Below are 14,214 nucleotides of genomic sequence, written 5' to 3'. Positions count from 1 at the left end.
TTCAGACACTGAATTAATCTTGTTAACTTGCTCCGTTTGTCATTTCTCCGTCCACAGTAAACACTCAGACGGATGAGTTCTGATTGTCTCGCTCTCTTTAGCTCTCCTCACTGCGTCCTGCTTTATCTCACTTTATCTCACTCTTGTTTCCGACAACAGGAGACAAGTGTGAAGTAGCAAACTGACAACCTGATTTACTTAGTGTGTATCCGAGACTCAGTCCTGACCTTATCTCTCTCTCTCTCTCTCTGTGTGTGTGCGCGTGTGTGTACGTGTGTGTGCGCGCGTGTGTGTGTGTACGTGTGTGTGTGTGTGTGTGTGTGTGTGTGTGTGTGTGTGCGTGTGTGTGTGCGTGTGTGTGTCCAAGGGTGACGGAGGGGGCCTCTGTGTTGGTGACATCACTATCAGGGAGGATCTGAATGGACAGGAAAGTCAATTAGAGTTTAACTGAGTTTACCAGCTGGAGAGAGAGAGAGAGAGAGAGAGAGAGAGAGAGAGAGGAAAAAGGGGGAGGAGAGTGAAAAAGAGAAGAGAGAGACAGAGGAAAGGAGAGACGCAGCTACAAAACCAGGGTATTTTGCCGGCGAGTGAAAAGTTTATGCTCGTTGCTCGGGTTTCCTCTGCTGTCCGGATCAGGCTGGTCAGGAAGGCAGCAGAGCTCCAGCACACAGAGGAACACCGGTGGATATTTTTTATGCAAAGCTGACAACAGGATGAGTGTGTGAGCACACAAGGTCAGCCGTCTGTCCATCCGCCTGTCTGTCTGTCCATCCATCATCCCTCCATCCTCGGCCTCAGCATGAAGTCGAGCCCCGCGCTGCCCCACGACCTCCGACACACACCCTGAGCGAGACACAGAGCTGAGCCACAGCGCTGACGAGTCCACGAGAGGCGAAGGTGTGTAACGCTGGAGCTCAAGGACAAACCATGGACTCTGCAGACCAACCACCACACCTGGGCGTGAGTAAACACACACACACACACACACACACACACACACACACACACACTGCTTTCTTATCCTACAATCACAGATCATAAGTTGTGACTCACTTGGACTCAGAGTTCATCAGGAAGTTATTTACATTTTCATCTCACATTCTTCACAGCCGTTTCCTCAACAAACTCTGAAAGTCCGAGTGACCTGCGGAGTTACAGCACATCTGTCTATCCTCAGCTTTTCTGTAAACCTTCCTTTTATTTTTATTCTTATTTTATTTACTGTTAAACACAGAACCCTCACACAGTGATCATAAAGTACACATCTGTTAACTCCCAAAGGTTGTAAAGCGTATTACTCAGTAAACAAACTAGTGATGACAGTGAGGAGTGGAGATCTGGGTCAGAACTAACATCACAACGAAGCTACAATTAAATCTACAGCAAAGAGCTTTTAACTATCATCAGTTATCAGTATAAATATATGACTTATATAAAACTTTTTACAAAATAATTTAACAGCTGTAACATTACAGAAATACTTCTTTGTTATTTTACGGTAATCTCTGTCCACTGTGTGTGTGTGTGTGTGTATGTGTGTGTGTGTGTGAAAACCTGTTAACTCCAAACTCACTCAGAATGGAAGTGGAAATGCAGCTGATTGTTTATTTAAACGTGTAAAATCCCTCGACTGTAAAACAGAAATGTAAACGTGCAGCCGTTCCACAGGAACAGTGTCGGTGTTCAGATGAGACGGACGTGAGAGAAAATCTTCACAAAGCTGTTCTTATGGACTTTTATCTTTTATCTGTAACTTTCACACACTGCAGCAATACAGTAAAAAGTAGCTCCGGCTCCTTTACACTTTCCTGAAGGTTTTGTGGAATCCATACGCCATCAGAGACACACAACTACCACAAACTCCTCCCTCTGAAAAAGTAGTTCCACCTCTGAAAGGATTGACAAACACACACACACACACACACACACACACAGAGAGAGTGCAGAGAGATTAGTTTGGAAAATGCTGGAGTTTTTCCTCAACATGAAGGGACACTGATGGAGGTTGAGATAGTGTTAAATGATAATCAGGTACGTTTGTCGTGTCTGATTTACTCCAGTCGTCCCTACGGACCCTATACAGACATGAAGCTTGGCAAGAATCACAATGTGTGTGTGTGTGTGTGTGTGTGTGTGTGTGTGTGCGTGTGTGTGTGTGTGTGTGTGCGTGTGTGTGTGTTTCAGTCAGTCTGTCAGTGTGTCTGGTCTTTGTGAGGATGTTTATGTCTCTCTCTCTCTCTGTACTTTTCGTTTTTTTAGGCAGTTTAACAGAAAGGTTCGCAGGGCATCTGGTTGAGACTACAGACGTTTATCAGGACTCAGATCCTGCGGGACGCAAAAAAAAGATCAGGAGGCTTTTACTTAATATGAGCGTGCAGTGGTGTGTGATGTATTTCCAGCATTCACTGATTCATCCTTAGTAACTGCCTGGTCAGAGTCGCGGTGGTTTACTAGTTTGTTACACTACTAGTTTGTTTATATTTTGGGAAACAGAACCAACTAAATTGATTAGAAAATATGGCGGGTAGGTACGAACAAAAATACTAAGTGTGTGAGTGAGATTATAAAAACATTCCCACAGACATCTGTAGTTGAGAGGGATTATGATTATGATCCGGAGTGATGTAGCTGAGGCAGAGGAACTGTCAGAGCCGCACTTCACACCCCACGCTCACACTGCTCACATTTCTACTGCTGCGGGTTTAAAAAACTTCTGGTTTAGGCCACGCCCACTTCAGGTTTAAATCCAAATACAATTACAGATGCAAATAGTGGCACTGTGTTACACTCCTAAGATATATACAGTGTGTGTGTGTGTGTGTGTGTGTGTGAGTGTGTATGAGTGTGTTTACTTACTGTGTACTCTACACTCCGAGCACTTTGTTATAATCTCTATAATCGATTCATGTGAAATTTATAGTGCTTTACGAACACATGAATAACGTCACTGCAGCTGTAAACAATTTCATTTCCTTAATGGGTTCACAGTGTGTGTGTGTGTGTGTGTGTGAAGTTACAGGAAGTTTTAGTAGAACAGACAAAGTAGTAGAGTATTGAAGGATAAATCAGCAGACCCTGAAAACCACACACACACACACACACACACACACACTTTTTTAAAGAGGTCCTTTCATGGACATAATTATTAAATCCGGCTGATTAATGCTACATCTTCTACAGCAACAGCAACATCTTACTTTTGTAAACAAAAGCTGCACCTCCCCAAAGTTGATTATTTTCCTCTAACAGCACATCCCCTGTGTTTTATTCCTCTTACACCACAGCAACTTACCAACAATTACAATTTTCATTTTTTAAAGAAAATGTCATACTTGTTAGTTCCTGTTGTCACTTACGTTATAGCAGCTATAACCAGTCGTTCCCTCACCAGCGTCTCTTTATTCTCTCTCTTAAAGTTAATAAGACAAAAAAACCACATTGTCATGTTACTGAGAAACCGCAAAGAAGCGTAAACTCCTCTGTCCTGAAGACGTCGGAAAACTTAAAGTTACAGCTTTACCTCTGACTGTTACAAAGCGCTGACACTGGAGACTCCTTAATTATTGAATAAATCTGCATAAATATAAAAGAAACTATTTGTGTGTGTGTGTGTGTGTGTGTGTGTGGCAGTCCCCTTTGAACAATGATATATCCATTTTAGAGGAAAACAGCCGACAGGAAGTAGAGTAGAGATAAGCTGAAAGAGAGCAGGGAAGTGAAACAGCACACAGACAGCGAGTGATAAACTCCACATTCCTACATCACAGCCCCGGCACGAGCCTCGCTCCTGTGTGTGTGCTCAAGTCATTCCTTCTCCTGATCCAGGATCAGCCTGAAACCTCTTCCACTCCCTGAACTCCGAACTCGTGTTCCTTCAGAGGAAGCGGCTCCGGGGGATCAGCGTGTCAGACTCTCTTTCACTCTCTGAACATAAACAGAGCAGAGCTCAGAGACTTCAGCACTGAAAAGAGCACAGCAGTCAGGTTCAGTCAGGTTCAGTCTGAGGTTCAGTCTGATGTTCAGTCTGATGTTCAGTCTGATGTTCAGTCTGAGGTTCAGTCTGATGTTCAGTCTGATGTTCAGTCTGAGGTTCAGTCTGATGTTCAGTCTGAGGTTCAGTCTGAGGTTCAGTCTGATGTTCAGTCTGAGGCTCAGTCTGATGTTCAGTCTGATGTTCAGTCTGAGGTTCAGTCTGATGTTCAGTCTGATGTTCAGTCTGAGGTTCAGTCTGAGGTTCAGTCTGATGTTCAGTCTGAGGCTCAGTCTGATGTTCAGTCTGATGTTCAGTCTGATGTTCAGTCTGAGGCTCAGTCTGATGTTCAGTCTGAGGTTCAGTCTGAAGGTTCAGTCAGGTTCAGTCTAAGGTTCAGTCTGAAGGTTCAGTCTGATGTTCAGTCTGAGGTTCAGTCTGATGTTCAGTCTGATGTTCAGTCTGAGGGTTCAGTCTGAGGTTCAGTCTGAGGTTCAGTCTGATGTTCAGTCTGAAGGTTCAGTCTGATGTTCAGTCTGATGTTCAGTCTGATGTTCAGTCTGAAGGTTCAGTCTGATGTTCAGTCTGATGTTCAGTCTGATGTTCAGTCTGAGGTTCAGTCTGATGTTCAGTCTGAGGGTTCAGTCTGAGGCTCAGTCTGATGTTCAGTCTGCGGTTCAGTCTGAGGGTTCAGTCTGAGGTTCAGTCTGCGGTTCAGTCTGCGGTTCAGTCTGAGGTTCAGTCTGATGTTCAGTCTGCGGTTCAGTCTGAGGGTTCAGTCTGAGGTTCAGTCTGCGGTTCAGTCTGATGTTCAGTCTGAGGTTCAGTCTGATGTTCAGTCTGCGGTTCAGTCTGCGGTTCAGTCTGAGGTTCAGTCTGATGTTCAGTCTGAGGTTCAGTCTGATGTTCAGTCTGCGGTTCAGTCTGAGGTTCAGTCTGAGGCTCAGTCTGATGTTCAGTCTGAGGTTCAGTCTGATGTTCAGTCTGCGGTTCAGTCTGAGGGTTCAGTCAGGTGAAGATCAGCACAACTATGCGTTGGCTAATCCAGAGGTTCTCCACCTTTTTGCAGTCAGGGACCACATCAGCAGTAAAATAAATTCCTCTGACCTCCTCTGTACAGATTTATTTTATAAACATAATTCAACTCTTCAAATATTAAGCCCATTATTTAAATGCATGCAATAATATTTTGGCTGCTTATTAGAGCCATAGAGATTTATCACAGATTTACATTTCAAAACTTTCTATCAGCCGAACACATTAGGGTCGAGTTGACTTTTTATTAGGGTTTGTTTTTGAGTTATTAAAGTTTGGATTAAACAGTTTAAATCCAAGTGACCAGTCAATCAGACTAATACTGTGAGTCTATATGAACCAGTGTATGATTCTATATGGACTCAATAATATATACAAGCTTTATTAATTGTGATTTCCATTAATGTTTAAAAAAAACAAAATAGAAGAAATCTCTGGTTACGCTTCACAGACCCCACTTTGAGAACCACCGAGTTGCTCTGCTTCATGCTGCAGGTGTGTGGACTTTCTGCTGCTGATGGTCCAGAGATCATCACACATTTACTGAGGAAAGAGAGTGAAGGAGACACAAAAGAGATCTATTTTAACCCAGGAATTTAATGTTAATTAATCAGGAAGGGTTTCAGTGTGAAGCCGGTTAATGGGGCAAATCAAGACTTAGTTCAATTCCTGGGAAATTATTTGAAAACCTACACATGAACATAAGCTGATACGTTACGTGGAACAAGCACGTTGTCGTGGTGACAGTCGTTCCCTCATCAGTCTTCTCTTGAAGTTAATAAGACAAAGCACTGACACTGGAGACTCCTTCCATAAATGTTAAATAAACATATTTCACCTTACAGAAATCTTCACCATATCAACAATTACACACATTTTTTATTCGTGTACACGGAGCGTCCGCTGTACACGCCCCTGTGAATGAGCTGTTGCTATAGAAACAATAACATATTAGAACAAGAGCATTAATATAAACCTGCACTACTGTCAGAGCTGCTGTTATAGAAAACTAATCAACACCTTCTGACCAATCACAGTTCAGAATTCAGCAGCTGTGTTGTATAAACCAATTAAAATGTCCAGAGTTTAATAAAAGAGTAAAAGAAATCCAGCTGAACATTTCCATGACTCTGCTGTTGATTATTGATCTCATCGTTTGACATCCTGCCGAAACTTTTCTCTTTACAGCTTTTATTCCTGTCTGATATGCGTCTGATCTCAGACTCGGATGCTGTGGCAGTGACTTGACAATTTTATGCTTCCATGACATCAGAAGCTTGTTATCATTACAGCACTGTTTGCTGTTTTAGCACCGATGGCATTTACAGATACGAATAGTACCAAAGTTCAGCACACATTGTTTGTATATTTGTTTTATTGCCAGGTTAATCTGAGGTCCATTGCACTTTATCTTCTCCCAGATCAAATCTGACATGATAATGTGACAGGTATGTAGCTCTTAATGTGGATATTACACAATAAAACCATAAAACTCTCCTGCTAATTGAGGTTTGATAGAACGAATGCTGTGAAACACATTTAATTTATAGCTGTCACCATAACAGAGTCACAATAAAGATGTACAGAGGTGTTAAATGTGGCTAAACTCCACCTGACAACACGATAACGCCACATTGCACAACGGTTAAAGAGAAAGTAAAGCACAGTATAATAATGACTCCAAAGGCTCCTTATAGAGATAGAAGATATCACAGGTTATTTTAATTTCCTTTCCTATTTACCTCTCTGACTGAGACCTGGACTAACAGGACATACATGAGGTCCTAAATCAAACCGTACAGCCGTATCCTCTGCTCTGCTGCTGCTCTTCCCTCTGCTGCTGTTTCTGCAGTTACTGCCACTTACAATAAACACCAATAAATTTGCAAAAGAAACATACCAAGGTACAGTTTTATGGTTATGTGTAACTAGCGAGACAAAAGTTGTAAATCTGTAGATACAGCGCAATATATCAGGATTGGGAGGTTAACTGAAGAGTGCGACCCAGCAGTGTAGGGTGCCATTACTTTTGCTCAGGATATAATGCACTACAGGTGTGACAGTAAATATGTAAAATAATCTTATTTTGAACATTTCAAATGATTCTCATTATATACCAGACTCATTTCTGCTGCCTATAATGTACAGCCAATTCCAGAATTATTGGCACCCTTCATGAAATTATCAAATATCTTAATAACACATGCATTTAGTTTTATTAAAGTGCAATTTATTTTAAATCATATAAACACCCGCTGCATTAATCACACAAAGAACTGGTGAGGAACCTTTTTTCCTTTCTTTCATTCACACTCAGTAAGTCTTGTTTTTGCTAAAGTACACATATTCTGCTTCTCTCCTTCTAGGTCCAAAATGTTCCTTGCTAGTCTTCTGGTTCTGATGACCCTGCTGCTACCTCCAGCCTTGTCAGGTCACCAGGGGGATTCCGCTCACTCTGATGGGAACCCAGGAATCTCTCTAGAGCCCAGTTTGGCCCAGACCATCCAGAACCTTCTCTTGACCCGACTGGGCCTACAGTCCTCTCCTAACCCTCGCCCAGGAGCAGTGGTACCTCAGTATCTCCTGGACCTCTATCGCTTCCACACACAGCAGTACCACCTAGTAGAAGATCCAGATTTCAGCTTTCCTGTGGAGCATGTACAAGGCGCTAACACGGTCCGCAGCTTCCACCATGCAGGTGAAACTTGCTGGCACATGAAGAGGCCTGATTAGTTTATTAATTCACAGTTATTAGAATAGAGTAATGTGTGGAAGTCTGTTTGACTTGGACTTGAGGCCCTGTTCTGTTTGACTCGATTCAGACTTATAGCTTATACCTCACAACCTGACCCAAATTTCCTGATCACTCACCTGTGACTAAAGAATTCAAAACAAACTTCGAAGTGAATACTAACGTTCATTACAGAACTTCATCGGGTGACTCACTTTTAGGACTCTGGACTCAGACCATGATTTAGGACTACTGACTCAACTCTGACTTTATGGCTTAGGACTCTGGACTCGACTCGGACACTACTAGGATTATCGACTCATACATGTTGAGATTTGACTCAGATTCTACAGCTTCACACTCTGGACTCGACTCTGACTCTATGGCTTGGGACTCTGGACTCGACGTCCGGCTGGTCTGTAATTAACCCTGACTCTAATGAAACTTTTTTCCTTTTTTCTCCCATTGCAGTGTCTTCAGACCTTCACAGCCCTGTTGAGAAGAGTGACAGCATCCATATAGCTTTTAACCTGTCCTCTATTCCTTCCTATGAGAATGTGGTCTCAGCAGAGCTGCGTTTTCTGCGTGGAGGAACACACAGGGGTTCAAAACCTCACACTGTCAGCCTGTATGCCTCTGGTGGCAACACTGAGCCCAAACTTCTCCATTCACGACAGCTAGTTAGAGAGTCCTCGGGGTCTTGGGAGGCCTTTCCTCTGAATGCAGAACTGTTTCAGCAGGTGTCCGATGCAGGGAAAGTGGCCTTTATCTTGGAAGTGACCTCAGATAATAGCAGTAACACTGTGGAGGACATGGACTCAGAGGGACACTTGAGAGTGCGCAGGTCTGCAGGTGAAGATGACTACAGCTGGGCACGGCAGAGACCACTCCTGGTCACTTACAGCCATGATGGGCGCAGTGAACCTCTCATTCCCTTCGGAAAGAAGAAAACCCCCAGGGGTAGGAGGGGAGGTAACAGGGCTAAAAACCTCAGAGGTCAGGGGTCACAGGTAAGCTGGCGTGATGTGTGGACAGACAGGCGGGTGAAGCGGAATAACGGTGGTCGAGCAGCTAAGCTGAAACGCCTGTCTCGCTCTCGATGCCGCCGCCATCCCCTCTACGTGGACTTCAAAGACGTCGGGTGGAACAAATGGATCGTAGCACCGACTGGTTATGACGCCTTCTTCTGTCTGGGTGAGTGCCGCTTTCCCCTCGCCGACCACATGAACTCGTCCAGCCACGCCATGGTGCAGACACTGCTGAACTCGGTTAATGGAGCTGTGCCTCGAGCCTGCTGTGTGCCCACGGCCCTCAGTCCCATCGCACTCCTTTATCTGGACCAGGAAGATCACGTGGTGCTGAAAAACTATCAGGATATGGTAGTGGAGGGCTGCGGCTGCCGGTAGCAAGGGATAGATAAAAAGGCAAAAAGCATGAAAACCTGGAAGAGCAAGCAGATGAAAAAAAAAGAAATATCACATTCTATAAATCCTTAAAGGAACCTTTAGGGACTTTCCCACAAACCTCTAGCGCCAAGCTTTAAATTCCTGTCTTGTAGTGGTGCATTGCTTTGTTCACAAAGCAGCGCAAATCTGATTTATTTCTTAAATCCAATTTTTAGATTCTCAGGGCTGAATATATTTATGTGCGCTCGCAATGCATCGAAGTTCATTTTAAAAGGCTGTAGCTAATCACTAATCAAATCGCTAATCAGTGTGCCTGGGACGATAATATGTAATCAGTCCCACTTCCAAAAATCCCGCCCTCGTTACACAATCCGCCCAAATTCCCAAAAATCCAGTTTTAATATACAAACACCATTTGTTTTTTTTTTAATAATCCCACACTTGTGTTGTATCTTGACTTGCCTTCATGATCGCATTAGTCTATGTTTTTGTTCTCGATTCTAATTTCTAATCTCAACAAGCGATCCACACAAAATTCCTCCCAAAAATAAAAACGAAATTAATTTAATTCAATTCACTTTTATTTGTACAGCACGATTTTAACAGTAGACCTTTACAGAAATGTAGATTTATACTGAGATAATCAGAAACCTTCAGCAGTCACATACACACCTTCAAAACACTTACAAACGGGTGTAACACATCGCCACTATCCCTATCTGTATCTGGGTTTAAACCCAAAGTGGGTGTGGCCTAAAGAGAAAGGTATTTTTTTCTTTTTTTTTTTTGAACTCTAGCACTCCGCCCTAAAAAACACTGGAACAGTGGTGTGTGAATTGCGGCTCTGATGCTTCCTCAACCTAATCGCTCTTGACTAGAGATGTGTGTGTGGGGCTGCTTTTATAATCCCACTCACAGCGTTAGCATTTTTGTTTTTTTTTGTAGCCTGCCATATCTTCTAACCAGGGCTGAGTTTCCCAAAAGCATTGCAAAGTTAACATTATCTTCACTGGGTGAGAGAGTGTTCAGTGTGATGCTCGCTCTACCATTTAGTGATGATCTTTGTGTCTCAGGGAAACTCAACCCAGTTTAGTTAATATAAACAAACTAGTAGTGTAATTTAAACCACTGTGACACTGACTAGGCAGTTACTAAGGATGAATCAGTGAAGGCTGTAAATACATCACACAGCACCGCACACTCATATTAACGCTCACATTAACGCTCACATTAACGCTCGTGTTAACGTTTGTGGTCTTTGTTCGTCCTGTGAGCTTCACATCTGACTGCTCACTCGTGACCACATGAAAACAAAAACCTCCAGCTCGCGTGAACTTTTGTTGAGATCCCAGTCCTGATACACTCCTCCAGTCTCACTCAGATGCCCTGTGAAGCTTTCTGACATCTGACAAACTTTCTAAAAAAAAAAAGTGCACCTCCTATTTGGAGTCTGTATTGCGTCTGTTTAGAACACATTACCTTCTGAATGATGTAACATCAAACACGTTAAAAATCTGATTTGAGCTGCTTGTCTGAACAAAGACGATGTCTCTGTGTGTGTGCTGTCCTGCTCACGGCTCGTCCAGCTTCCTGCTCTGTGCTGTAAAAATGACTGCAGCTCTATTCGTCTCAGTCTCTATTTGTCTGCCTTGTTGTGTACTTCCTGTTCCTGTTTCGCACCTTCTTCTTCCTCTCAGTAGCGTCAGGTCACTTCAGTGGAAACATGGAGCTTCTCGATAAAGGACACTAGACGCTTTGATGGACTTCAACTTGAAAAGAAGCCACATGTCAAGTTCACTATTCGCAGATAATCTTCCAGTGGATGTGCAATTACAGAAAAGACTGGAACACAAGCACTTCTCACCAGAAAATATTTTAGTAAACCTGACACTAATTTTGAGTAACTATCCTATTGTTTGAATGTATTCGTGTTATTATTATTATTATTATTATTATTATTATTATTATTATTATTTATGGTGTTATGTTAATTTACCTTGCAGTCAAAGAAAACGTCACAGTTGCTAAACAAATACTATCGTAAAGTAAATCTAATTTAAGAGAGCATATATATCTGTATGTGTATCTATTTAAATAATAAATACATATTTAATCTTGACAAATATTCCAGATCCTCACAAATACACTGAAGGTCATGTGTTCATTTCTGTATGAAACCGAGTCGTCGAATCTTCGTAGTTTCCCGTAATGTCCAGCTATAAAACAATGACCGCTGTCTCAGCATGTCGAGTTTAGCTACAATATCACACAAGCGTACAAGTATCTGTTCCGCCAAACGCAGTCCTGAAATTGTGTTACAGTGAAACAGTGAAACAGTGAAACAGTTCTCATCAAATCGTACATCTGTCTTTAAAAAAAAAAAAAAAGTGAAATATTTCAAGTGGAAAAAAAGTCGAACTCCCCGCTGGTGCAGGATGTTCAGGTCATTAAAATGTCCGGATGATTTCCTGATTAACGCTTCACCACTGCGATGCCTCCGAGCTGCTTTTACACAACCGTCTGTGGAAATGATGTCTAATGTCTGAAGATGTGAAATGCAGAAAATAAAAATAAACAGAAAACTGATCACACACGAGTGTGTGTCTGTCTGCTGAATCTCGTTCCTTTACACCAGCTTCTCAAACCTCACAGGAGACTTTTACCAACTGTTCTATTACAGTTCTAGACTTATGGAATATTTTAACATAATAATTAAAACCAAACAATATGACTAACATTTTACCCAAAATTCTAGACAAGTGTGACGTGGCTAAAAAAATGCATTACTTTATACTCTAATTTATATAGTTGTGAAAGTTTTCCTGAACTGAAACTTGTTTGTCTTTAGCATGCTTCTCAATCACAAGTAAAGTTCTAAATGTAAAAACTGAGAAAATGACATTTAAAGATTTCATTCCAGTTCCACTGAAAGACTCCGAGCACCGAGCTCGACATTTCTAACCTCATCTACTGATGGAAAAACAGCATTACTGCTGAATTTTATAGAATTATACACTTACAGGAAATGAGTTCTCACTTTGATTCTCAGCATCTTCCACATCACACTCTGTCTCATCACCTGAGCTAAAAGTCGCTCACGCAGTTTAAACACGAGCCTCATCGTCGTCTCTTCGCTCCACTGATCTCTGTTCACACGAACATCGGTGTGGAAATCATCTCCCAGTCATTCACTCACTTCTGCTTAGTACATTATGTCTTATTCAGTCATTTAAACAGTTTAGATCTCTGCCCTCTGTGTGGAGTGTGTAAGCGCTCTTCTCTGTTTTGATGATGATGATGATGATGATGATGTGACGGAGCAGGAACATGGCCGACATTTTAACAGCTGACGTCTGATTACAAACTGATTCCGTTTCGTGTGTACGGTGTGTATCTCTCCAAAAAACAATCAAATCGTGAGGAAATCCCACTTAGCGAGCGAGTTTTAGCCCAGATGTTTCGTCTTTTTTCTCTGTTTCCAGAACTCAGCTCGAGTGACTTCTCACACACGTCCTGAGTTAGAGTTTAGTTTGAAATGGTGGTGCTGGAAAACAAAAATATAAAAGGGTCTCAACACTTTCATAATATTAATGATCTTTATTAATACTGCATAAGTCATGATATTAATGAACAGAATGAGTTAAACATTTAACTATCGATTAAATATGTAAATATTACCGTCATTAACAGCTGTATATGACTCAGAGACAGTTCATGTGTTAATACGCTTCATCCGTGTCCTGATGTGCTAAGGATTAATTCATCATGATGGAAATACTAGTTAAGTGTTAAATACGTGCTTATTTGTGGACCTTCTAGTAAAGAGTTGCTGTTATTATTAACACCAGACTTTTTATTTACTCGACATTTATAATTCCACTTCACCACCTGCTCTTCATTCCTCAGATGAAGATAATGCTCAACTCCTCTAATGATTTGTTGCTGTGCACGTAGAGAACATGTGTTAGCATCGATTTATAAACTGTGTAGGTCACATGTTAGCAGAAAGATGACCTTTGACCCCGGGTGATGTTCTGCATGTCATGCTGAGGGAGTGAAGGCGATAGAGCTGTCTTATCTTGTCAGGTGTGTGAGTTGGATAGCACTGGCCTTGACCCAGTCAGACGTAAAGAGCACCTTCCCAACACCATAAATCCACCGACGTGGCCACATTTCACGCTGCAGCTGCAGAGACGAGACGAGATTCAGTTCAGCTGAGCTTCGAGACTCACAGCGGCTTCATCCGCTCATCAACAATTAGTGCTTAATACCTGACTAATTATTATTATATACACTTACACACTAAACCCTCATGCTCACAGTTACAACTCACTTACTGAAATTTACACCACAGCGCTGTGAATTCACAAAGCAGAAGAATTTTCTATAGCAGCAGCTCTGACAGTAGCACAGCTCCAAATCACAGGTTTATTTATAATTAATGCGCTCTTTCTAATACGTTATCGTTTCTATAGTAACAGCTCATTCGCAGGGACTCGTATGGTGGACGTGCAATATAGACAGATTAAAAACCGTGTAATCGCTGATATCGTTTTCTGCAAGGAGATGTTTATTTAACATTTATGGAAGGAGTCTCCAGTGTCAGTGCTTTGTAACAGTCAGAGTTAAAACAGAGTAAACACACACACACACACACACACACACACACACATACGTACATTCCTGGGCAAAAAAAAAAAAAGGGCCAAGCCAAAAATGGCTATCTAATGTTTACCTAATGCAGGTTTTGAGTTAAAAAGCCGTTGCTGTGTCAGAAGAACATGAGCAGAGTTGTGAGGAGAGATACATCATGATCTGAGCTGCATGGTGATGCTCCAGAGACGTGTCTTCTGAAGATCTAGTGAGAAATACAGCAGTGAAAGCATCTCTACCACAGTGAAGCCTGGAGGAAGAGGTGTCATGGTGTGGGAGCCTTTTCTGCTGCTTCACTGTGGAAAGTCAGTTAATGGTTTGGAAAACAGGAGAATATTGCAGAAAGGCTTCTCACAAGTGAAAAGTTGTTTTCAGCAGCACAGTGCTCCTGCCCACACTGCAAACACCACCATAAAGTG

The 14,214-nt window shown here is 42.1% G+C and overlaps 1 protein-coding gene across 1 annotated transcript; it reads left to right on the top strand.

The window, feature by feature from the left end:
• Positions 1 to 361: 361 nt before the first annotated feature.
• On the top strand, positions 362 to 11,733 carry bmp16 (bone morphogenetic protein 16). The gene is made up of 3 exons (XM_034305388.2): positions 362 to 960; positions 7,372 to 7,703; positions 8,208 to 11,733. Exons 2-3 carry the CDS (start codon positions 7,379 to 7,381, stop codon positions 9,140 to 9,142), a joined length of 1,260 nt encoding a protein of 419 aa, XP_034161279.2. The 5' UTR covers positions 362 to 960; positions 7,372 to 7,378; the 3' UTR covers positions 9,143 to 11,733.
• Positions 11,734 to 14,214: the final 2,481 nt, after the last annotated feature.

The sequence above is a fragment of the Pangasianodon hypophthalmus genome, chromosome 6 (assembly GCF_027358585.1).
Source record: "Pangasianodon hypophthalmus isolate fPanHyp1 chromosome 6, fPanHyp1.pri, whole genome shotgun sequence".
Classification (NCBI taxonomy): Eukaryota; Metazoa; Chordata; class Actinopteri; order Siluriformes; family Pangasiidae; genus Pangasianodon; species Pangasianodon hypophthalmus.
Note: the sequence above shows the minus strand (reverse complement) of the source record. Positions and strands in the feature narration are given on the sequence as shown.

Excerpts from the sequence above, each read along its gene's own strand:
- bmp16 (XM_034305388.2), top strand. The coding sequence starts at position 7,379 with ATGTTCCTTGCTAGTCTTCTGGTTCTGATGACCCTGCTGCTACCTCCA. Across the intron at positions 7,704-8,207 it reads CCGCAGCTTCCACCATGCAG|TGTCTTCAGACCTTCACAGC; the intron begins GTGAAACTTGCT and ends CTCCCATTGCAG.